At 49.5% G+C, this 20,572-nt stretch overlaps 9 protein-coding genes across 9 annotated transcripts; 6 read left to right on the top strand and 3 right to left on the bottom strand.

The window, feature by feature from the left end:
• Positions 1-1,645: 1,645 nt before the first annotated feature.
• On the bottom strand, positions 1,646-1,963 carry MGYG_00926 (hypothetical protein; the record flags this gene model as incomplete). Its single annotated transcript, XM_003176793.1, has 2 exons — positions 1,646-1,846; positions 1,883-1,963. 2 exons carry the CDS (start codon positions 1,961-1,963, stop codon positions 1,646-1,648), a joined length of 282 nt encoding a protein of 93 aa, XP_003176841.1.
• A 1,104-nt stretch (positions 1,964-3,067) lies between these two features.
• MGYG_08911 (hypothetical protein) lies at positions 3,068-4,217 on the top strand (the record flags this gene model as incomplete). Its single annotated transcript, XM_003176792.1, has 4 exons — positions 3,068-3,257; positions 3,654-3,674; positions 4,013-4,191; positions 4,212-4,217. The coding sequence occupies 4 exons, from the start codon at positions 3,068-3,070 to the stop codon at positions 4,215-4,217; spliced, it is 396 nt and encodes a 131-aa protein (XP_003176840.1).
• A 1,533-nt stretch (positions 4,218-5,750) lies between these two features.
• MGYG_00925 (hypothetical protein) lies at positions 5,751-9,630 on the top strand (the record flags this gene model as incomplete). The annotated part of the gene is made up of 2 exons (XM_003176791.1): positions 5,751-7,391; positions 7,471-9,630. The coding sequence occupies 2 exons, from the start codon at positions 5,751-5,753 to the stop codon at positions 9,628-9,630; spliced, it is 3,801 nt and encodes a 1,266-aa protein (XP_003176839.1).
• Positions 9,631-12,077: 2,447 nt separating this feature from the next.
• Positions 12,078-13,002, top strand: MGYG_00924 (endoplasmic reticulum vesicle protein 25; the record flags this gene model as incomplete). The annotated part of the gene is made up of 4 exons (XM_003176790.1): positions 12,078-12,287; positions 12,392-12,518; positions 12,606-12,906; positions 12,984-13,002. The coding sequence occupies 4 exons, from the start codon at positions 12,078-12,080 to the stop codon at positions 13,000-13,002; spliced, it is 657 nt and encodes a 218-aa protein (XP_003176838.1).
• A 440-nt stretch (positions 13,003-13,442) lies between these two features.
• MGYG_00923 (early meiotic induction protein 5) lies at positions 13,443-14,299 on the top strand (the record flags this gene model as incomplete). Its single annotated transcript, XM_003176789.1, has 2 exons — positions 13,443-13,797; positions 13,869-14,299. The coding sequence occupies 2 exons, from the start codon at positions 13,443-13,445 to the stop codon at positions 14,297-14,299; spliced, it is 786 nt and encodes a 261-aa protein (XP_003176837.1).
• A 282-nt stretch (positions 14,300-14,581) lies between these two features.
• Positions 14,582-16,122, top strand: MGYG_00922 (G-protein comlpex beta subunit CpcB). The gene is made up of 4 exons (XM_003176788.1): positions 14,582-14,745; positions 14,830-14,956; positions 15,091-15,408; positions 15,647-16,122. Exons 1-4 carry the CDS (start codon positions 14,666-14,668, stop codon positions 16,070-16,072), a joined length of 951 nt encoding a protein of 316 aa, XP_003176836.1. The 5' UTR covers positions 14,582-14,665; the 3' UTR covers positions 16,073-16,122.
• A 506-nt stretch (positions 16,123-16,628) lies between these two features.
• Positions 16,629-18,062, bottom strand: MGYG_00921 (hypothetical protein; the record flags this gene model as incomplete). The annotated part of the gene is made up of 1 exon (XM_003176787.1): positions 16,629-18,062. The coding sequence occupies one exon, from the start codon at positions 18,060-18,062 to the stop codon at positions 16,629-16,631; it is 1,434 nt and encodes a 477-aa protein (XP_003176835.1).
• Positions 18,063-18,549: 487 nt separating this feature from the next.
• Positions 18,550-19,829, top strand: MGYG_00920 (hypothetical protein; the record flags this gene model as incomplete). The annotated part of the gene is made up of 3 exons (XM_003176786.1): positions 18,550-18,576; positions 18,649-19,141; positions 19,225-19,829. 3 exons carry the CDS (start codon positions 18,550-18,552, stop codon positions 19,827-19,829), a joined length of 1,125 nt encoding a protein of 374 aa, XP_003176834.1.
• Positions 19,830-19,982: 153 nt separating this feature from the next.
• Positions 19,983-20,541, bottom strand: MGYG_00919 (hypothetical protein; the record flags this gene model as incomplete). Its single annotated transcript, XM_003176785.1, has 4 exons — positions 19,983-20,058; positions 20,114-20,144; positions 20,203-20,279; positions 20,336-20,541. 4 exons carry the CDS (start codon positions 20,539-20,541, stop codon positions 19,983-19,985), a joined length of 390 nt encoding a protein of 129 aa, XP_003176833.1.
• Between the last annotated feature and the right edge of the window lie 31 nt (positions 20,542-20,572).

The raw sequence follows: 20,572 nt of genomic DNA, 5'->3' as shown, positions 1-20,572 counted from the left end.
TGATCAACCTCGCCCTCCTCCTCTCACGATCTACCATCATATGCCCTCCTTATGATGTCTCTTATGACCTTTCCCCAATTGTCCTTTTTTTTCTCTCGGATAACTAAGCTATGGCGTTTTTCTCTTCTGCATGCATCATGAAAAGCACTTCTTTCACATCCTTTGCCTTGATTTGCTTCATCTGCCTTTTGACTTGCCATGCCTTTGCCTTGTCTTACTTGCATCTTCGGTTCTTCTCCTTCTTCTGCATCTCTTTAGAGTTCAATGACACGCGCTCGGCGACGATCAAGAGATAAGCTATGTAGTCATTCTAAATAGCTACCGTCTATAGTCAAGCTAAAAAAACACCCTCCCTTGGCTGCTCAGTTCTCTCTCTTCTTTTCTCACGGTGGCGCTTCCAACCCGTTCAGCTAAACCAAGCAACTAGTTTTGCCTCCTGTAACGATAAACTCGAAACAAACTATATACTAGCTAACTTATCCATAGCCATAAACACGGATAAATGTCAAAAAAGGTACAGAACGGTAGTTAGCAGTAGTCACTTAGAGTAGTTGAGATGTCTTAAATAACCTGTCTTGACTGGATGATAGTTACTTAGCTGGTGATCACATATGATCTGCGCAGGCATCGGATGTCTCTTTTCCCTTGGACCCTGAGGAACTTAAGCAAAAAAGCCGGTAAAGCTGAATGAACTAGTTGATTGAAATCAAATAAATCATCCAACCGATCAACGTAGACATCGTCATCATCGTCGCCATCGACATCGCCATCGCCATCGTCATCGGTCCCTGCATATCTGCACGCCATCGCCAACTAGCTGTTCTACCGGCAGGCATGTCATGTTATGTTTATCCAACCGAACAGTCCATCCAACGGCGACAAAGATGTACAGGTCTGTTTAGCCGTTGCATCGACCCGGCGCCCGACCCGACCAGACATGCGGAAGCCAATAAGGGACCAGCTGTTTTAATTAATTTCTCCGTAGTCTGTTGGACGGTCATCTCCTATCCCGGCCCTTAGCTGGGGTAATAAGTGTCTATCTATCACGATAGATAGTTCCGCTGTTAGGGATAGTGAGAGGGGACGGTGGAGAGGGCCTAGAAGGCAGACAACTCCGGCTGTCGGGCTGGTTGATGGTCGGATAGACGGAGATGGATGGAGAGATGGAATGTGCCCCCCTTGGTTGAGGGATGTGAAGTGTCAACTGGACAATTGCCTAGCTGAGTTAGTTACTTGGATGACTATATGGATATAGGTTGGGCTTGATATTGAAACATGAGGGCTGGGGAGGGAACGGGGGAGGGAAAGGGCGTAAGGAGGGAGAGTGAAAGCAGGTAGGCAGGTATGATGGTTGGAATGAGAATGTGAGCGAGGACTTGTTGAATGCCCAAAGAGTGAGTTAAGGACCTTGTTATAACTGAGCTGGTTAATGTGTTTGGCTGTTTATTTTATATTAATTGAGCGTTTTATATATTGTTGACTTCCGACGGCGTTGCAGGTAGATGTACACGTACTTTACATGCATGTACAGGCATAGTTTAATGCTGCAGACATGCAGACAGACAGGAGATATACAGCATAGCTACCCAGGTAGGTCTGCAGACGGAGTACAGACAGAGTACAGACAGAGAGATCCAGGCTATAATTAGATTACTCTCGAGCTTCGAGCGCATCGACAATCCGGCCCAGGACCAGGACCGCTGAGACGGCTAGACGGAGAACCATGGGGCCCTCCCTTGCCCTTGCTTGTTTTGCCCGTCCATCCATGCTCCAGGGCGTGTGTCAGACCACCAGATGCGAAGGGGGCTTTCTTTTGTGAGCGAGCCTGCTGGGCTGGCTCTGCTGGCTGTGCATAAAAAACCACAAGTTAGTGAGCACTAACACTGCCATCGGAAGTTCGTAAAAGTAGCAGCAGTAGTAGCAGTGGATGTCCAAAAGGAATATTTCCAACTAGCTTGTGCATTAGTGCGGGAAACAGGCAGTGCTAGATGCTGCTAGACGCTGCCTGCTTTCTTATAACCAAGCCCAGGGAAACCCGGGTGGTCGGGTGGGTGAGGAGCCGTTTAATTATCACGACTCCGCTGTGGTGCAGAGGGAGGTCCCATTCGAGACGGACAAGCAGGACAAGCAAGACCAGACCAGACCATGGACGGGCAGGTAGAGAGGGAGAGGGAGAGGCAGGGCAGGATGAGTGTGTGTGTGTCTGTTTTGCTCTGCTTTTCTTCAGGCGCAGGCAGGGACGGACAAGGCTCTTTTGATTTGATTGCGTACGACCAAGAGGATCGACAGCTTGAGCCTTGCAGGTTGACTTGACTTTTCCGCCGAAGTCTGAAGTATTTCCTATGACAAAGTACTTTGACTCAGTAAAGAAGCAAAGGAGATGTGGCCCCTTTGAGTTCCTTCTCCAGGTTTTCTTCTTCTTCCCTTGTCGGCCTTTCAATGTGGTTATGTATGTTTATTAAATAGTATAAGTAAGTCAGTATGTAAGAGAAACAAGGGGAGGAAACATCGTGATGAATAACCGCATTACATGACATGGCCGTCCAGTCAACCACCTGCCTCGGGCCGCTACTTACATCCATCGTACATTACATGGACATACATAACGTGGCCTCTTCTTGGATGTGACCTTCTGTCGAATGGGAAGAAGAAGTACTTCCGGTAGAAAAAAAGGAACTTCGAGAACCGGAATGCAGAGAGAGAAAGAGGTAGTAACCCGACGGGTGCTTGTATCCGGGTCGAATAGCAAGGAGTTGCTGTATTAGGTACTTAGTGTGAGTGTGAGCGGATACACGCCGTCCATGCTCCCACCCTAAGCGGCCTCTTTAAAAGGCCTGTAGCTATCCGTACTTTTACTCCGGAAGTACGTATATAACTAGCATCGCACAAGAAGAGCCGTGGATGGCTGCCTTGCCCTGCCCTGCCTCGTCTTTGCTGGAGTAACGTTGCAACGTTTGCTCCCGACGGCCTTCTCAAGCCCCGTCAGCTGTCAGGCAGGACGGTTGGACGGTTGGACGAGAAGGAGACCGACGGACAAACAGTCTGTCTGTGTCTGTCTGTCCCGATGATGGGCACAGGGACAAGGCTCCGGCTCTTGGTATCTTGTCTCTGGGCTTTGGCTTCTCCGGGCTCTGGCTCCCTGGCTCTGGCTCTGCTGCGTCTCAGAGATGCAGGTTACAGGCATGACTGGGGCCTTTGCCCAGGGGAGGCGCTGGACTGGACGCCGATCTTGAAAAAGCAACCACGGCGACAAGGAAGTCAATTTAGGAAGAGGAAGAAGCCGAAGCAGAAGAAGACGACGAAGAAGAAGCAAATATAAGATGTTCAGCTGCAAAAAGAAACGAAGGGGGGTGGGATGCAGGAAGAGCAGGAGTAAGAGCGTCGAAGCTGCTGCTCGTCTCACAGCGTCTTCTTCGTGTCAGCTTCAGGTTGCCGTTACAGCAAGCAAGCAGGCAGCCGTTTGCTTCATGTTCCACAGAGAAGAAAAGATAACGGAAGAGGAAGAGAGAGAGAGGGGACTGCCTGTTACTTGGTCAACGGTGTCTCTCGTTTCTTCTTCTGTTTTCTCTCCTTCATCTGTCTTCCTATCCTAACTTGAACGGCCGTCCGCCATCCCATCCCTACTACCGAGCTGTAGGTACTACTTTCCCCAGGCCCAGGGGACCACCTCCATTGTAAGTAAGTAAAAGTAAGTCAGTAACAAAGTGTATCACCAGGATTCGAGAAGCAGAGACAGAGAGAGAGAGACGCTGGGACAAGCATCATCACGCAGACTATTCGCATCGTGCAGAGCTAGTGGCCGCCATCTCTGAACCCGCCCCGAGTTCAAACTACTGAGGCGGTTAGAACCAGAGCAGAAGCAGCAAGTCGAGCACCTCAGCTACGGTAACTAAGTTGACTATGTCGTAAGAAGGTCGTAAAGAAGGTAAAAGTAACCAAACTAACTAAAAGGATAAGAGGAGAGACGGCCAGACGGTGCAGCCAGCGAGTCCTTGTACCTGGTACCTGCCAGGGTCCCGACTCCATAGAAAGGAAGTAGAAGATGCGGATCTGGTTCAGGGGTTTTCCGATATCCATCATCATCGTCCCCTTCCCAGGGTCGACAGGCTGGAGGATGGAGTTCCTGATGGAGTCGCCGATGGAGTCTCTTCGATCACGGCAGACGTCGATGCGATGGGAGTAGATCTGGTCGTATGTCTCTTCTCTTGTAGCTATAGATGGATGGCCCTTTTTCTTTTTCTCTGCTCAGTCTCTCTTAATAAACCCGGGTAAGCTGCTCCGGTAGAAGAAGAAGTCTGTATATCCTCCTTCCTCTCTCAAGCATAGCAAGCAAGCAAGCATATGCTTCTCTGCCTCTTTGCTTCTTCCTTCTTTGCCGCTTCGTCGCTGATCATCGATTCCAACCATCACCGTCCGTCTCTCTACCTGGCTGGCCGACGCCAAAAGGGAAAAGAAAAGGGATCCAGGGCCCGCGACCAGGGGGGCGCATCTTGCTTGACTCTATCGGAGAGAACAGCGAAGGGAGGACGATAACATAGTCAAGGGACTCCACTGGGTGAATATCTCTCTAGCACTCTTCCTCTTCCTGTCTATCACTATCATCATCATCATCATCATCATCGACCCTTCTGACTGCCGGTGTTGTGCATGATATATACGGAGTATACATTGTGTTGTATCTATACATGCTCCGTGTGTATAAAAATTGCCCGGTCCTTCTTAGCCCCTGAACCGACCAACCCCCTTGACCAGGACATCTATTTTTTTACACGCACACTTCCCTCTCTCTCTTCTCTCGGATTCTCTTCCTTACCTACTGCCTGCCTGCCGTTACCCCGTCTGATCTAATTGACCTAGAAAGAAGCAAAGAAAGAGACACTTCGCACATCGCTTGCCCGCCCCCGCGACATGGCGGCGAGATAGACTCAGGAAGCTGGACGAGACGAAGATATTATACGAACAAATTCAGCCACCCCAGAAAAGAAGAAAAGAAGAAGCTAAAAAAGAAAAAGAAAAAAGCAAAGCAGGACGAAGACGAAGAAGGGAGGAAGAGGAAAAAAAGGAATATCTCACTCTAATTGATATTCGTCTCTGTCCCTTCGAGAATTATTTGCAATCGGACGAGCAGTCGACGCTCTCTCTCTTCTTACTCTTCTCACTCTCGACTGCTGCTGCTGCTGCCTTCTTCTGTGCCTTTTGCAGCTAGAGAAGAAGACGAAGAAGACGAAGAGCGCGCAAGAGAGAGACCGAGACAGAGACAGCTCTTTACTCTGAGCAAGTCGCTCGCTACCCGGAACTGTCTATGTAGGTTTCCCTTTCTCCCGTCCTTGTCTTCTTGTTGCTCCCGTTCTTCCCGCGGTCGTTTCTTTCTCTCGCTGTGTCTGTGTTTGTTTGCTGGATGGGGCCCTCACTCCGTCCCTCCCCCTTTTTCACCCCTTCATACCTATAATAATATCTACATATCCATAGCTCGCTACGGGGCCTGGCAGGAAGGAGACCCGGCCTCTTTGTCTGGACGAGCCTTTGAGATGCTAATTGACATTTGGCTACAGACAGACAGACAAGAAAAACAATATATCCAAAGCTACCTACAACTCTACTATATAAAAAGAAAAGGACCATCCCGAATGGTTGTGTGAAAGCGGTCCCTTCAAGGTCGTCCGGACTCAAGCCCACCACCAGAACTAATATTAATTGATACACACAAAAAAAAAACGACCAAAGAGGAGGAGACGAAAGACGACGAGAAGATGCAGGGAGACGCCTCGTCTGCCTTCATGGGCGGACGCGTGAGGAGCACCAGTCTCTCCTTCGACCGCAGCAGTGCCGGCGGTGGCAGCAAGCCCGGCGTCCCGTCACCACCGCTGGTCAACCCGGCACCACAGTACGTCGCCATCTCAGCGGCCACACAGCTCATATCAGCTTCACACGGCGTCAACCCGCTCGAGCCAAAGGAAGGAAGACCGGGCAATGCCATTGTTACGCCGCCCTCGCTCGTCCTCGTCAACGGGTTCCTCGACCATGTCCTATTCAACATCCTGCTAGCAGCCAAATCCACAAGGCTGGCAGCCATCAGACCAGCCGTTTCAGACGTGCTCAAGCCCCGGCTGGCCCGCGCCGTTGTCTCGGTCGCGGACGAGGAGCTGAGCGAGTACATGGGCACCAGCGACGAGGAGGAGCTGACCGGCTACAGAGGAGACTGCCAGGACGATCCCACGACAACGGGACACTTCGAGCTCGAGCGGTCGTGGAAGCTGACCCGGCTGCGATGCATGGTCTACGCCCGGCTCGGAGACATGGAGGAAGACGACGAGGAAGAGTACCTACAGCGCGAGGGGCTGAACGAGTCTAACGGCCGGCCGTACTTCATGAACCAGGGGGGTCTACTCTCGCCCGCAGCGGCCATCTTCCTCACCTCGATACTAGAGTACATCGCGGAGAACATACTGGTTATCGCCGGCGAAAACGCCAGCACCCGGCTCGGCTTCTCAGACGAGAACGACGAGCGTAAGTACCAGGGCGGCACACTGGTTGTCGACGATGTCGATGTCGAGAAGGTCGCTCTCAACCCGACCCTGGGCCGGCTCTGGCGCACCTGGAGGAAGACCATGAGGGCGCCTGCTCTCTCGCGGACGCTGTCTCGAGAGTCCCTGGTCCGCCGTGGCTGCTCGTCCCGGACCAGCACGCACAGCAGCGTCGGCACCTTCGACACGTTTGACACCTTCAACGGCTTCTCCTTTGGCCGCAAGATATCCTCCTCCGCCGGCGATCAGCACGTTTCAGAAACCGCCGATGACGCCGTTAGTGTCAACCCGGCGGAGATTCCACTCCCTCTTAGCGAGTATGACATTGATGAAATTGAGATACCCGGTTTCAGCGCCCAGCTCGCCGTCGCCCTGCCCGCTCGTTCCATGCGACCCAGGAGCCTGTTCATCTCCAGTTCGGATGTCAGAAGCACCTCGCCGCGGGTCAGGGCGTCGCAGCCGGCTCGTTCTAGCACCAAAAGGGCCCATACCCGTTCCCACTCGCTGCCTCAGTCTATCTATATTACAAAGTCCACCTCCCCGTCTCCGACCCGGACCAGACGCTCTGCCTCGTCTGCTGCAGACTCTAGGGAAGACAACCACGAGATGCTCGAGAGCATGCCAGAGGCAGAGGAACCCGAGACCGAGAGCAAAAAGGCCGCCGTTGTTGTTGCTGCTGTACCAGATGAGCAGCAGGCTGCTCCTGACTCGACATCCATCTACTCTAGCTACAAGGCCTCTTCTTCCTCTTCCTCCTCTTCTCCTGACCAGCACTCAATGCAGCCAGACGTCTCTCCTCCCAGCAGCGAGACGGGCGATGACAACAGCGTCGTCTCGTCCATACACACCATACCCGAAACCTCGCGGGTGTCTACGACTTCTGCACCACCGCAGACTACACACAATGGCACCTCTGCACGCATCACCACCTGGGACGACATTGCAGATGGAAAACGCAGCATACTACTCCTCTTCATCCCTTACCGACGATGACCTACAGCCTTCTCGCAAGGCTCCCCGATCCCGCAACAACAACAGCAACAAACCACCTACCAGCAACCCATTCGGAGACAACATCGTGGAAACCTCCTTCGTCTCCCGTTCTCCTCGCTCTCCCAGCCGGGGATCTCGGCTCACACCCCTGACCGAAGTAGCGGACAACACGCCGGTGCAGGAAGAACAACAGCATTCTTCGCCGGACCAGGTTTCGATCAACTCAGGAGACAGCGAACCCTCCGTCAACCCACGGAGCAGAGCATGGCTCACAAGAATCAACACAAACTGTTCCGCAAGACAGACATATCCTGTGTCCCCAGGCTCAGAACGCGCTGCTGTCCAACGAGTCACTCCTCCGCCATCCAGCATCTCCCGAGACTCCAGCAAACTACGCAGATCAGAGAGTGCAGGCAGCCGGCGTGAGGGACGACCCATCACCTCCGGCTCCGGCGTCTCACAGGGCTCAAGCAGAATCAGGGGTCTGGTTAGCAGGCAGCCTTCAGACCTCTCCGTCTCCGTCATCTGTTCGTCAGACGGGAGCGGAAGCGGGTCGGCAGCTCTCGAGGAACTCCTGATGAGCGACGAGACGATTCACTATACCCTGACGCCACGAAACATGCGAGAGATGGAGGAAGTGGGCTCGCCTCGATGGGCGGCTACCCGGCCAGCAGACCTTACCGATCTCGATACGAGTTCGGTCAAGAGTGGTAAACAGAGCCGCAGAATCCTGTCTTTACACTCGCCTTCGAAATCGCCGCAGTCTCCGCTAGCTCGAAACCCCCCTAGCCCGCCGCCGTCAAATGCTAAAACGACAGCTCCACAGGCGCGAGATGCGAGAGTCGAAAACGCATCCGTTAGAGACTTCGCCAACTTCATTCGTTCCACAGGGCCAGATAAGGGGTTACACCCGCCAGCTGCCCAATTTAATAGCTTTGCTCGCGCTGCTAAAAATCATCATCCCGGCTCTCCTGTAAACACGGGAGCTTCGTCACCCAGCTCGCTCGCTCCTCCAAAGGCATCAAGGGATAGCACCATCACCACCTCCTCCACCACTACCACTCCAACCGGTACCATCACCGCACCGCGATCGACAAACAAACCCCGTCTGGAGGCTCGCCCCGCAGTCTTCGTCAGAGATAACAAGACGTCAGAGCTGATCGACTTCATCCGTCAGGGGCCCCCTGATCCTCACGCTCGTCGTTTGCAGCAGAAGACCGTCGCCCCCTTCAGGGATACCATGACTTCAGACGATTTCCGTGCTTTCACCCAGCGTGACCTCATCAATGGTGAAAGTTCAATGCCAGGAACCCAGGATGGCTCGATGGTTGCCGCATCTGTTGCCTCCATCAACTCCCACACGGCGCTAATCGACACTAGCAACCGACCCAGCAGCCGAACGTTCCAGTACCGGCACTCTCCAACCGCAAACCTTCGAGGCGATGGCTCGAGTACTCCTGCTAAAACGCGCCGACGAGTCAGGGACCCATACGCCATTGATTCGGATAGCGAGGACGAATACGACGACGTTCGCGACTCGGCTACCACTACTGCTGCTACTAAGCCCAAGGAAGAAAGTTTGGCTGAGTTCCTGAAAAACGCTCCTCCTCCACCACCCCCTCCAAAGCCACAGCCGTTCACCATCAACATCCAGAAGGCCAACGAACTCCAGCGCCAGAAGTCCAAGAGACCGGCCATCTCACGAAGCGTAACTCTAGACTCCACCTCCGAGGCCGGGTCGCCTGCTCCTCCCAGACTCGTCGACTTACCTGCCAAATACAACTCCAACGGCCACGGCCATGCCCACGGCCACGCAGGCAGACCGCAGGCCTCGCTAACTTCGGCTCCATCCTTCGTCGCTACCATCCATGCTGACCAGCCTGACAACCAATGGCATTCTGGCGGCAGACTGCCAAAGGGCGTCATCAAGGGCGTCGAGGCCGACGGTCTATACAGATCTAACAAGTCTGATACCGCCGCCCTAGCTGATTTCTTGAAGAACACCGGCCCTCCGCCCTCGCCTAGCGTTAACTCCCTTCAGACAATGAAGACCGGTAGCTCTGCTGGCTGGACATTCAAGACTTTCCTACGAAAGAAGAAACAAGTGGCATAGTTTAATCACATTCTCCCTCCGTCCTCACATCCCTCATCTTACATTCTACGGCCTCCCCCCTTTCCCTCCCTCTCTCCCGTCCACTCAATGACCCCCTTCTTGCCCTCTTTTTCCCTGGGAAAACATTCACGCTTTGAAATGTTCTACCATATATTTTAATTAATGAATATGACTTTCGGCCCTTGTTACATTATACCTTTTCCCATCTTCTTTCCTGCTTGATTGTTTCTTTTCTTTTTTCTTCATATCCCTCTTTCTTCATCTTCCATTTCTTGGTACAAGGGCGGCAGTATATATGTTTCCTTTTCCATTCCATCAGGACAAGAACCAGCCTTGGTCACTCGTTTGGCGAAAAAAGACGTTCTATACACGTATATACTCATATATCCTGCTCCAGCTTCTCCTTTTCTCTCTCTATCTCTCTCTATTTCTCTCCTGTCCACACTCACTGAATGCACTCAGAATGTGTTGTATCTCCCTTTCGCTGTCTCTCCTCTTTCTTTCTTCTCCTATATACCACCTTTCCGTCTCATTTCTTAACTTCCCTTTTGGGCCTTATTTGTCACATAATACTTCCTCTTTTTTTTTACTTTATAGCCATTACGGTGAGATGCAAGTCATGAAAATACTCTTTCTTCTACGCTACCTTGCTTCTCTCCATGACCAACCGTAACTCTACACAATGCCACATCAATACTGATGGGCGTCGACATACCCATCTCATCTCAAAAATCAAAATCAAACCTCCACGGATACCCGATAACCAACTCCCAACTTCCAAAGTCACAAGACCATTCGACCAAACTAATGCAGTTCAGGTGTTCTTGTTCTGCATCATCCCAGTCCACGCTAACGTCCAGCCGAACCGAACCAGGGCAGGGCAGATCATCTCATCTCAACCCAACTCGAACTTGAGTTGGTTTGATTTAGTTTGACTTGCATAAAATACGTTTCATCATCCCTGGAAAGGAAAAGAAAATTTTCGCACATCTTCCCCAGGAGTTTCAGCGAAAGAACCACTGTGTCCCCGCCAGATCGTCCATGCGCGATTGTCACCCGGTCAATACATAGTTTGACGGAGACTGCTGGGATTTACGTGGGACCCTGTCTGTCGATGGACATCGGTTTGCTTGTAATTGCGGTGCACTACGGCGATGGTGCGTGTATTCCCACTTGCCGGTTGGTAGGTGAGATGCCGTTGACTTTGTGTCATACGTACTTGTATGCGGAGCACGGACAGGTCGGTGTTTGCTGCATCGTCGAGTTTGTTTGGATGTATAGGTACTTCTGTGATCTCGGGGAGGTTTCCTACAGGGCTGACTTCCTGGATGATCCTGGGAGGTGGATGGGTTATAACTTCGATGCAATAATGCATGGCTAGATAGGCATCTATACCGAATTTCTGGCTGCTTTCTAGTGCGGAATAAGCTATCGGCTTACACTAAGAAGGATGAATTCTCCCTTTTATATGGTATCGAATTGTACCATGGCCAGCAACGTTCGAGGTTGTGAGTGAACAGGGTCTCAATGTTAAGCGCTTTTGAGCCGCGAATGAATTCTAAAATGTAGTATAAATGATGTAAGAATGGCCCATTAACACCGGGGGTATCTATTGAGGTATTCCTATATGTCGCCTTTAAAGGGAAAAGCTGATCTATGATCGAAATTGTCTGTAAGTAGATGTTTCAGGTACTTTGAACCTATACTTGACCTGGTAACCCAATTTGAACGGAATCTACCTCCAAAGGGAATATTAGTGCTTCTCGTCCATAATATGCACTCCTTGCAGCTATTTCCGTTTTTCATGGTGTATCTAGTGTCGGTCCTTGTTCTTGATGTATACATGTGACGAGCGGTAATCGACAAGTATCGCCAGACGAGGATTTTGGCAGTCGACGCATGGATTGGCAATGAGCTTGTCGGAAGAATTCATATCCAGTACCAATAAAATATCAGTTAAATATTCCACTGGATTAGGAGCAGATGGTCATTGCTAGAAGAGGTATCAACTTCGTAGAGTATCTGGGTATCGTTGCAGCCACCTCCTTATATAGACAAGAGTTAAACTACCCGTATCCAGCTGTAATCAATCTCTGAGTCAACGTGCTCCTGAAAAGTCCCATAACCATCCAGCTATGTTAATAGTAGACCGTTGATGGCTGTTGAATGCTAGGATGAGCTTCAGGGGCTGGCCGGGCCAGGTGCAGCTACTCGGAGTTTCTATTTTCCTTCCACCCTGCGAAAGCGCCAGGGACAAATATACGTAACCCTAAATGTTTGGCCTTGGACGTCAAGAAGATACCAGTGCAGACGACCAGGCGCATCCAGATCTACCACCCTTTCTCGACCAGCAACTCCCTGGGTGGTGATCCTCCTCCCTCGGCCTGTTATCTCTTCATTTCTCCATCTCATTCACGACAAAGACCAGTATGCGGCGGGGCTCAGCCATGGGACTGCGGTCTCCTCTCGAACTTCTCACCCTCCTATTCACCCTCCTTGTGCCTCTTGCCTCCGCTCTACGATTCGATCTCATCCCAAATACACACTCAGGGAAGCATGAAAGATGCATAAGGAATTTCGTTGCGCGTGATCAGCTTGTTGTCGTCACTGCCACCGTCAGCGGTTCAAAGGGAGATGGACAGGTTGTCAACATGCATGTACGTGGCGGACTTTTCTTATCTTTTAAAGACACGCAGACTGCCATTGCGAATTGCATGGTATACTAGAACGGATGCTAATTGAGTATTTTTGGATGGAATAGATCAAGAGTTCACTAGGTGACGATTACGCCAAACCTAAAGATATCGCCGGCGAGATTAGACAGATGTTCACTGCTAGTGCCGATTCTTCCTTTGACGTTTGCTTCTCGAACATCCTTTCCGGTCGACGTAAGACTTGCCCTGGCGGATTTCTTCGTTAATACAATCACCGGAACTCTGACTAATTTTTTCCCCTTTGGTTTTCTCTGATTATAGATGCTGGCCCCAACCCTTCTCGTCAGGTCGAGCTTACCATTGAAGTCGGTGCTGATGCTCGAGACTGGGATGCTATTAAAGTCCAGGAGAAACTCAAGCCAGTTGAGGCTGATCTCCGCCGTTTGGAGGCCATGATCACTGAAATTGTTTCGGAGATGGACTTTATGCGCGCACGAGAGCAGAAGCTCCGAGACACCAATGAAAGTACCAATGAGCGAGTTAAATGGTTTGCTTTCGGCACCATGGGTATGCTGATTGGCCTTGGTGTCTGGCAGGTTGTCTATTTGAGAGCCTACTTCCGGTAAGTCTTTTACAATATGTACTATGTCCCATGTATCTTGATAACTCAACTTGCTAATTACTATCTTCTATAACTAGGTCGAAGCATCTTATTTAAAGCGTCTATAAGAAATATCTTTTGGCGAATGGTGAAAGTGTCCCCTTCCTACCGAGGGCCTCATGCATTGCAATGTCTGCTCAGGTCCTATGGGCGGCCGTTCTGTTTGCTCGGATTTATACCTTCTCTTTTTTGATATCTATCACGTTTCATTATGAGGGAATACGAACTGTAACTATGATCATTATTCAATTAGCACCTGCAAAAGCTACAGAAAATATACACGAGTGAAGTAAAAGTAATTGTATTAATTTACTCACTTCTTTAAATCTCAACTATCAAACGCTCTAGAAAAGGTGATGAGAAATCTGGTTGATGCAAACAGTGCAAACAAAGCTCGGATGATGTCAAATCTTCAAGTTTCATCAACACGGCCAGCAACAGCTAAACTACTGATTCTCGACGCATAAACATATCAATTAAGCGTCTCGTTTGCCTCAATGTCTACGGCACATAATATATCTCGATCGCTAAGGCGGGGGCTGGCTTCGTGCAGTTGCCGCCCTTGGGCTTCCTCATTTAACTCCTCGCGACCATCCGGCGCATCCCTTTCATATCGGCGCAATGTTAGCATATACCCTACCTCGACTCTAGGATTTCGATGTCTAAGTTATTCTTCACGGTTATATAACAATGGAATCGCTGGAAACAAGGGTAGCAAGGCGGAAGAGCAGCTTGCGCCTGGACAAACGAAGGGCGAACTTGAGGTTGGAGAGATGGAAGGCATCACTTTCAAAGTAGAGCCATTAAAGAGAAAGGGAGAAGATAACAGCACGAAGAGAGCCAGGTTGCTATGTAAGTGTCGTGTGGATGCTACATAAGCTACATCTCCCATTCTTCCGACTGGGGTACTAACATGACGATAGACCAGAGCCGTAAACGAGGGACCCTAGAGTCAGACCTGCTCCTGTCGACGTTCGCATCTACATATCTGGGCAAGATGACAGGTAGTCAACTGGACGAATACGACCGGTTCCTGGACGAAAACGATTGGGACATCTACTACTGGGCGACTCAGGAACCACCATCCGAGTCCGAGGTAGCTGAGGGCGCGTCAAAGGCCAAGGACGAGCTGACGGATACGTGGAAGAGCGGCGCAGCGAAGAGCGGGGAATGGGCTCAGACTGTGGGAGCTTTCAAGCCTGCATACCGACCTGTCCCCCAGCGCTGGGCTGACTCGGAGATTCTCTCTCTGCTGCGACAGCATGTCCAGAGCAAGAAGGCTGGAGATGAAAGCATCGAGGGAAACGGCGGCGGCCTGGGACGCATGCCCAACATTGAGCTCTTCAAGTCTTAGCATTTTAAGATCATCAGTCTGTACATTATGTATCACCATAAACCGTCATTTAATATAAGCATCTGCACCTGCATCAGCATCAGCATCTTCAACATCTATATCTTTATTCAAGTCTCGCCGTTTGATGTTGCAAAAGACGCTCGCTTAATGCCGGTTAGGGTTTAGCGCGCACACTGGCGTTTAGGGTTTGCCTGGATGCGGAACTGGCCTAACTTCTTTCTGCGATTTGTGTGAAAAGGCCGAAAAGGAAAAAAAAAGATCGAAGAGAGACAACAACATCTCTGCTCGACCTTCATCCCTCTCCGTCCACCACACCCCTCGAGGATTTACGAGAGCATCATCCAGACGAGCTCGAGTCCGCACATCATGGCTGAGCAGCTAGTCCTCCGTGGAACCCTCCAGGGCCACAATGGCTGGGTTACCAGCTTGGCCACGACTTTGGAGAAGTAAGGACCATTCCATGATTTCAGTGATTGAGAAGAGAAACAAGACGAAGGAGGATGGAGGATGATGCTGACAGGCCGGTTTAGCCCAAACATGCTCCTGTCTGCCTCTCGCGACAAGACCCTGATCGTCTGGAACTTGACCCGCGATGACACCGCATACGGATACCCAAAGCGATCCCTCCACGGTCACTCCCACATCGTTTCTGACTGTGTATGATATATTCCCCCTGGGTGCAGCTGTTTGAATTTGCGCTGGATGGCGAGATTGCGAGATTTCGCAAAGATAAAAAAAGAAGGACATAAAGCCATGGGGATTATGTATGCATGGCTAATATTGAATAATAGGTCATCTCTTCCGATGGTGCCTACGCTCTCTCCAGCTCCTGGGATAAGACCCTCCGTCTGTGGGAATTGGCTACCGGAAACACCACTCGCACTTTCGTCGGCCACAACAACGATGTTCTGTCCGTTTCCTTCTCTGCTGACAACCGCCAAATTGTCTCTGGTTCTCGTGACCGAACCATCAAGCTGTGGAACACCCTCGGTGACTGCAAGTTCACCATCACCGACAAGGGCCACACCGAATGGGTTTCCTGCGTCCGCTTCAGCCCTAACCCCCAGAACCCCGTCATTGTCTCTGCTGGTTGGGACAAGCTCGTCAAGGTACGAATTATCTGTTTACCAACATCCTCCTTTTTAATATCACCCCGTTTTCCAAATGATGTTTTGCAATTACGTATTTGCTACTTCAGAGCTCCTTTGCGGGCCATGAGACCATTATTCACCTTTGCCCTGATGGAAATTACCCCCCTTGATTGTTTATATCTACCCGAGAAGAATTTTTCCTTAAAGGATTGCTCTAGCCCTATAGATGCATTTGCTAACAATCGAGGTACGATAGGTCTGGGAACTCTCCACCTGCCGCATCCAGACCGACCACATCGGCCACAGTGGCTACATCAACACCGTTACCATCTCCCCTGATGGCTCTCTTTGCGCCTCTGGTGGCAAGGACGGTGTTGTCATGCTTTGGGATTTGAACGAATCGAAACACCTCTACTCTCTCAATGCTGGTGACGAAATCCACGCTCTCGTCTTCTCTCCTAACCGCTACTGGCTCTGCGCTGCCACTGCCAGCAGCATCAGCATCTTCGACTTGGAGAAGAAGAGCAAGATCGATGAGCTCAAGCCTGAGTTCGAGGACAAGGGCAAGAAGAGCCGTGACCCTGAGTGCATAAGCTTGGCCTGGAGCGCTGATGGTCAGACTTTGTTCTCTGGATACACTGATAACAAGATTCGTGCCTGGGGTGTCATGTCAAGGGTATAAAAAGACCACTTTTTATTCCCTTTTTGTCACATCTTTAATAGCGGAGTGAGTTGTTTACTAGATAATGTCCAATGAAACAATATGACTGGTTGGGGATCATTCGGATGAAGCAATGCGGCACACCTGATCAAAAAGGAAGGGCAAAAAATGGGCTACACCCGTGGACAAGATGAACAGTGTGGTGTTTGATAGTTCCCTGGAGTTATTTACAACGGATCTATCTAAATGGAAGCAAAAAAAAGTTCAAAAAGCATAACCCGCCCACTGCTGTTTTATCTCCAAATACGATGGCATTTCTTCATGGGCATTTAAGTTGGCGAGTGACCTACCGCGTTGGCTGGAAAGGTTATGCTATGTACGTCTTTCACGACTTTAATGGAGAATCTGCATCATGATTTTACCTTCTCTATTTATTGTAGCCATAAATCTTTGGGTTTCTCCTCTGCAGATTCTCAACTTGGAAACCTATCTTTCGTCCAAATGTTGTACATGGGGATTTCATGTTCGTAACTATTTTTTCCGTTTTAGAGAATATTATACATGATGCCATTTCATCTCACTTCTTGCTCTTTAACCTCTTTAGCGCTTCTCCTGCCTGTTCAATTCCTTCCGTGAACTGTACTTTGATAGCTGCTTCCTTGGCTTGCCTGTAGAACTCCTCAGCCTGACGAGGATTCTCTTGCATCTCGGCTATCTCTCCCAAGTTGAACAGAGCAACCACACATGCCTGGTCACATTGTTCGCTCTTATATGATTCCTCAACATTGATAGCAACGTCCAATGCCTTCCTAGCCCACTCTCCTGCTGCAGAAAGCAGCTGTTCTCGCGAAACTGGGTTTAAAGAAGTAGATGAAGGCAAAGGCGCACCTATAGGAACCTTTCCTGCTTGTTCCGCCATCTGACTCGCAATATTATTCAGGAGGACTGCCTGGATGCACTTATGCTGTCCGTCTCCTTCATCTTCCTTGAATAAGGATATTGCTTGCATGTACAGAATGGTTGCTAGGTCGCTTCTGCCTTTACTTACATAATGGTCAGCCAATTCACTGCATGCAGTGCCAGCTTCGGAAAGGGTAAGAAATGAAGGGTTCTCCTCGTCCGAAGTAATAGGTAGATTCAAATCCCTTCTTCGTTGAAGCTCTGCCCGGCTAGTTTCAAAGGCAGAAGTAAGCAGCTTCTCAGCCTTCGCAGTGTCATCAGGGTATTGCTCAGAGTATAGATCCGCCAGTTTTAGGCTAATTCCCGGTATTTTCTTCACCACCTTATCACGCAGGCTCTCCTCTTCTTGCTCCTTTTTCAGACTAGCCTCATGTTCAGCTACGGCGCCCGAATCAGATGGATCAGGCAAGGTAATTTTCCCGCTCTGCTTTTCCCGGTCCAGAATCAGCTTGCGCCTCCTTCCATTCTCTAGCCAAGTCTCGCAATCACGCTTGATCGTCTCGAGGACTTCAATGCTTGCGTCAAACAATTTCGCCTTCTCCAGCATCGAAGCCACCGCCAATCGTATGCCCAGCATCTCATCTGAAAATGGATGTAGTCCCAACTCATACCCAGCGGCCAATGCTTGTTTATAATAAGCCAATGCTGACGTAGGGTTAAGGTCCATCTCGGTATAATACACTGCTTTTCGAAGAGGTGTGGCCATTTCCTTGGGGAATTTTGTGAATTCCGGATTCACTCGAGTCATAAAGTCGTAGACAATGTACACTAGCAGCGCGGTATTTCCCAGGGCGAAAAGGAGGGTAAGAGGAAATCCGATAGGATGCTTGCGATGGACATTTCGTGCGGCAACTCGGAAATTGTCCCTGAATCGCTGGTAGAAGGTGTATGATCGGATCTGCGAGTTGGACGGGTTGCGAGAGAGGAGTTGTATTCTTGGTCGTTGGGCAATCCTATATGAAGAAATTGACCTTGCCATCGATTGTGAAGAAATCCGACTGTGTATCGGTCGCGAGAGGGCGCCGAGGCGCCATCCTAGTTTCGTCAACATCTTTCTAGGTCATGTCTGACGATTGTTAGGGTTGAAGCAAGTAACTCTTGATGCTTTGAAGCTTTTTGAGATAGCAGTTGGTAAATTTAAGGTTGTTACTAGCATTTTTAGCGCGGCTACGTTTATCGGAGCCATACATTTGATAGTAAATAGTCAATACAATGACTATTTTCTCCCCTCTTGTACTAATTAAAAGGCTAAAGAATTGAATATGATAGGTATTTATTATATTTTACATATAAGGAAAGACAGTAATATTGAAGATAGCTCATGGATGCGGCTCTTCAGCATGCAGTAGTCTCACCTTAACGTCCACGTGAACAGTTTTAGTTTAAACGAGGTCTAGGCTACCTACATCAATCAAGTTAATTACAATCTTAAAGACGGTTCTCTATATATACGTCCGTCATTGAGATCTAGCTCTTCCAACATATACCAGATTATCTAACCCGGTTATATATACCAAAGTACAGCTTACTGTGGCAAAATGTGTGGGCGTTATGCTATGGGAATTGTATGCATGATCCTATGCTCTAATGCTCTAATAACTACAAGATGACCTCTAGTCTGATATCTTATGAGACAGCGTCTAGCGTTCATTCGACATCAACTACAACAGAGAGGCCAGCAGATTGACGAAGTAGCAGACGACGATGAAGTGAGGGAGACGTATAATTTTGCACCTGGAAACTACGGTGCTGTTCTCAGAGCGGACACCCCTGACCATGGTGGCGTGAGCCATGAAGCTCCTGACGGCGAAGTCCCCGAAGACCAAGAGGGTACCGAGCAAACTGAGGGAAAGGAGAAGGGTACCAAGTACAAGATCCAGGCTATGAAATGGGGACTTATACCCTTTTGGACCAAACGGTCTCCAGACTATGGCTCAATGATGAAGACTATCAATTGCCGAGACGACTCGTTACTAGAAGATCGAGGCATGTGGACTTCAATGAAGAGGAAAAAGCGGTGCATTGTGATATGTCAGGGGTTTTACGAGTGGCTTAAGACCGGGCCTGGAGGCAAAACTAGGCTCCCCTACTTTACCCGTCGAAAGGATGGCGACCTGATGTGTTTCGCTGGTCTATGGGATTGTGTCAAGTATGAAGGCAAGTAGGACCCGTCTATCAGATGTTTTGGCTTGGGTATGACTAATTTGCAGCAGATTCGGATGAGAAGCTGTATACTTACACGGTTATCACCACCTCATCCAACTCACAGCTGAAATTTCTCCATGATCGTATGCCGGTCATTCTTGATCCGGGCAGTAAGGCAATGGCAGCATGGTTAGACCCACATACTACTACATGGACTAAGGAGCTTCAATCATTCCTAAAACCCTATGAAGGCGAACTGGAGACATACCCTGTCAGCAAAGATGTAGGGAAAGTTGGCAATAACTCCCCGAGCTTCATTATACCCATTAATAGCAAGGAAAATAAGTCAAACATCGCCAATTTCTTCCAGGGAAAGGGGCAGAAGAAGGGAAAGGCAGACGCACCGGAAACCAAACCTGAGAAAGCGGAAGCAGATTCTACCACCCTGAAACGAGAACATTCTCCGGAAGGTAAGCTGGAGCAAGCGTCAGATGCCAACAAGAAGATTAAGATTGAGAGCCCTCGGAATGAATCTGCTGAAAATGTGGAAGCTCTAAAAGAACGCAGTCCTATGAAAAAGATGCGAAGCGCAACAAGCAATGACACGAAGCCCAAACGCAGCGCTAAACCAAGTGGTGGAAATCAACGAATTACCAATTTCTTCAAGAAATGATTTAGTTGCGATTCATATTTGATCTATGTACATTACTATTTTTCTTTGGTGCTCATATTCGCTGTCCATCATGCCATGTCTATTTACAAGTATACTTATCTTACACTCCATTTTGAATAGTGTTCCATGCCACTTAATTGTGAAATGGCATGTTTACTGCTGCAGTTTCTTTTCTTCAGCTTTCAGTCGCTCGACCAGCTTTTCTCTAAGGAACGGGCTTAGTCCCAGGCTGTATGTAGTTAGTAATAAGTGACGAGCTCATTATGGTCATGAGAAACACTTACATCCCACTCCTCGTAACGATACGATATGTTCCTAGGTAGGCAAATGTTAGCAAGACAGAGTTACGTTCATTATGGGAGTCAAAACATACCACTGCTTTGATAGTTTCCTTTCCCTTCAATGTTACCTTGTCCATCAACCTCGATAGAACCAAATATATCCTCGGGCCTGTACGTGTTAGTGATACCACTAACACAGTCGTATATCCAAGGGTGAGAACATACGAAGGTATCCTGCCATACTCCGGCGGCTCTCTCGAATCAACTATATGGATGAATCCTCCCCTGCCAGCTGATTCCGCTCCTTCTGCCCTCCCATGTAGGCGTGAGAAGAGGTTCGCACCGGAAGTTGATGCCATTACATGTGCGGCGGACACGGTGTCTGGGTCTTGGTATGCATGTTCCGCTAGAACGGAGTCTATGACTGACATGAACTGCGGATTAAGAGAGAAAGTGCTTGGA

This window comes from Nannizzia gypsea, genomic scaffold, assembly GCF_000150975.2.
Source record: "Nannizzia gypsea CBS 118893 supercont1.1 genomic scaffold, whole genome shotgun sequence".
In the NCBI taxonomy this organism is placed as follows: Eukaryota; Fungi; Ascomycota; class Eurotiomycetes; order Onygenales; family Arthrodermataceae; genus Nannizzia; species Nannizzia gypsea.
The sequence above is the reverse complement of the archived record's forward strand: the minus strand, read 5'-3'. Positions and strand labels throughout refer to the sequence as shown.

Bases quoted from the DNA above. Each gene is read 5' to 3' on its own strand.
- MGYG_00922 (XM_003176788.1), top strand. From the start codon at position 14,666: ATGGCTGAGCAGCTAGTCCTCCGTGGAACCCTCCAGGGCCACAATGGC. The intron at 14,957-15,090 runs GTATGATATATT...ATTGAATAATAG, and splicing joins CCCACATCGTTTCTGACTGT to GTCATCTCTTCCGATGGTGC. The intron at 15,409-15,646 runs GTACGAATTATC...GAGGTACGATAG, and splicing joins GTTGGGACAAGCTCGTCAAG to GTCTGGGAACTCTCCACCTG.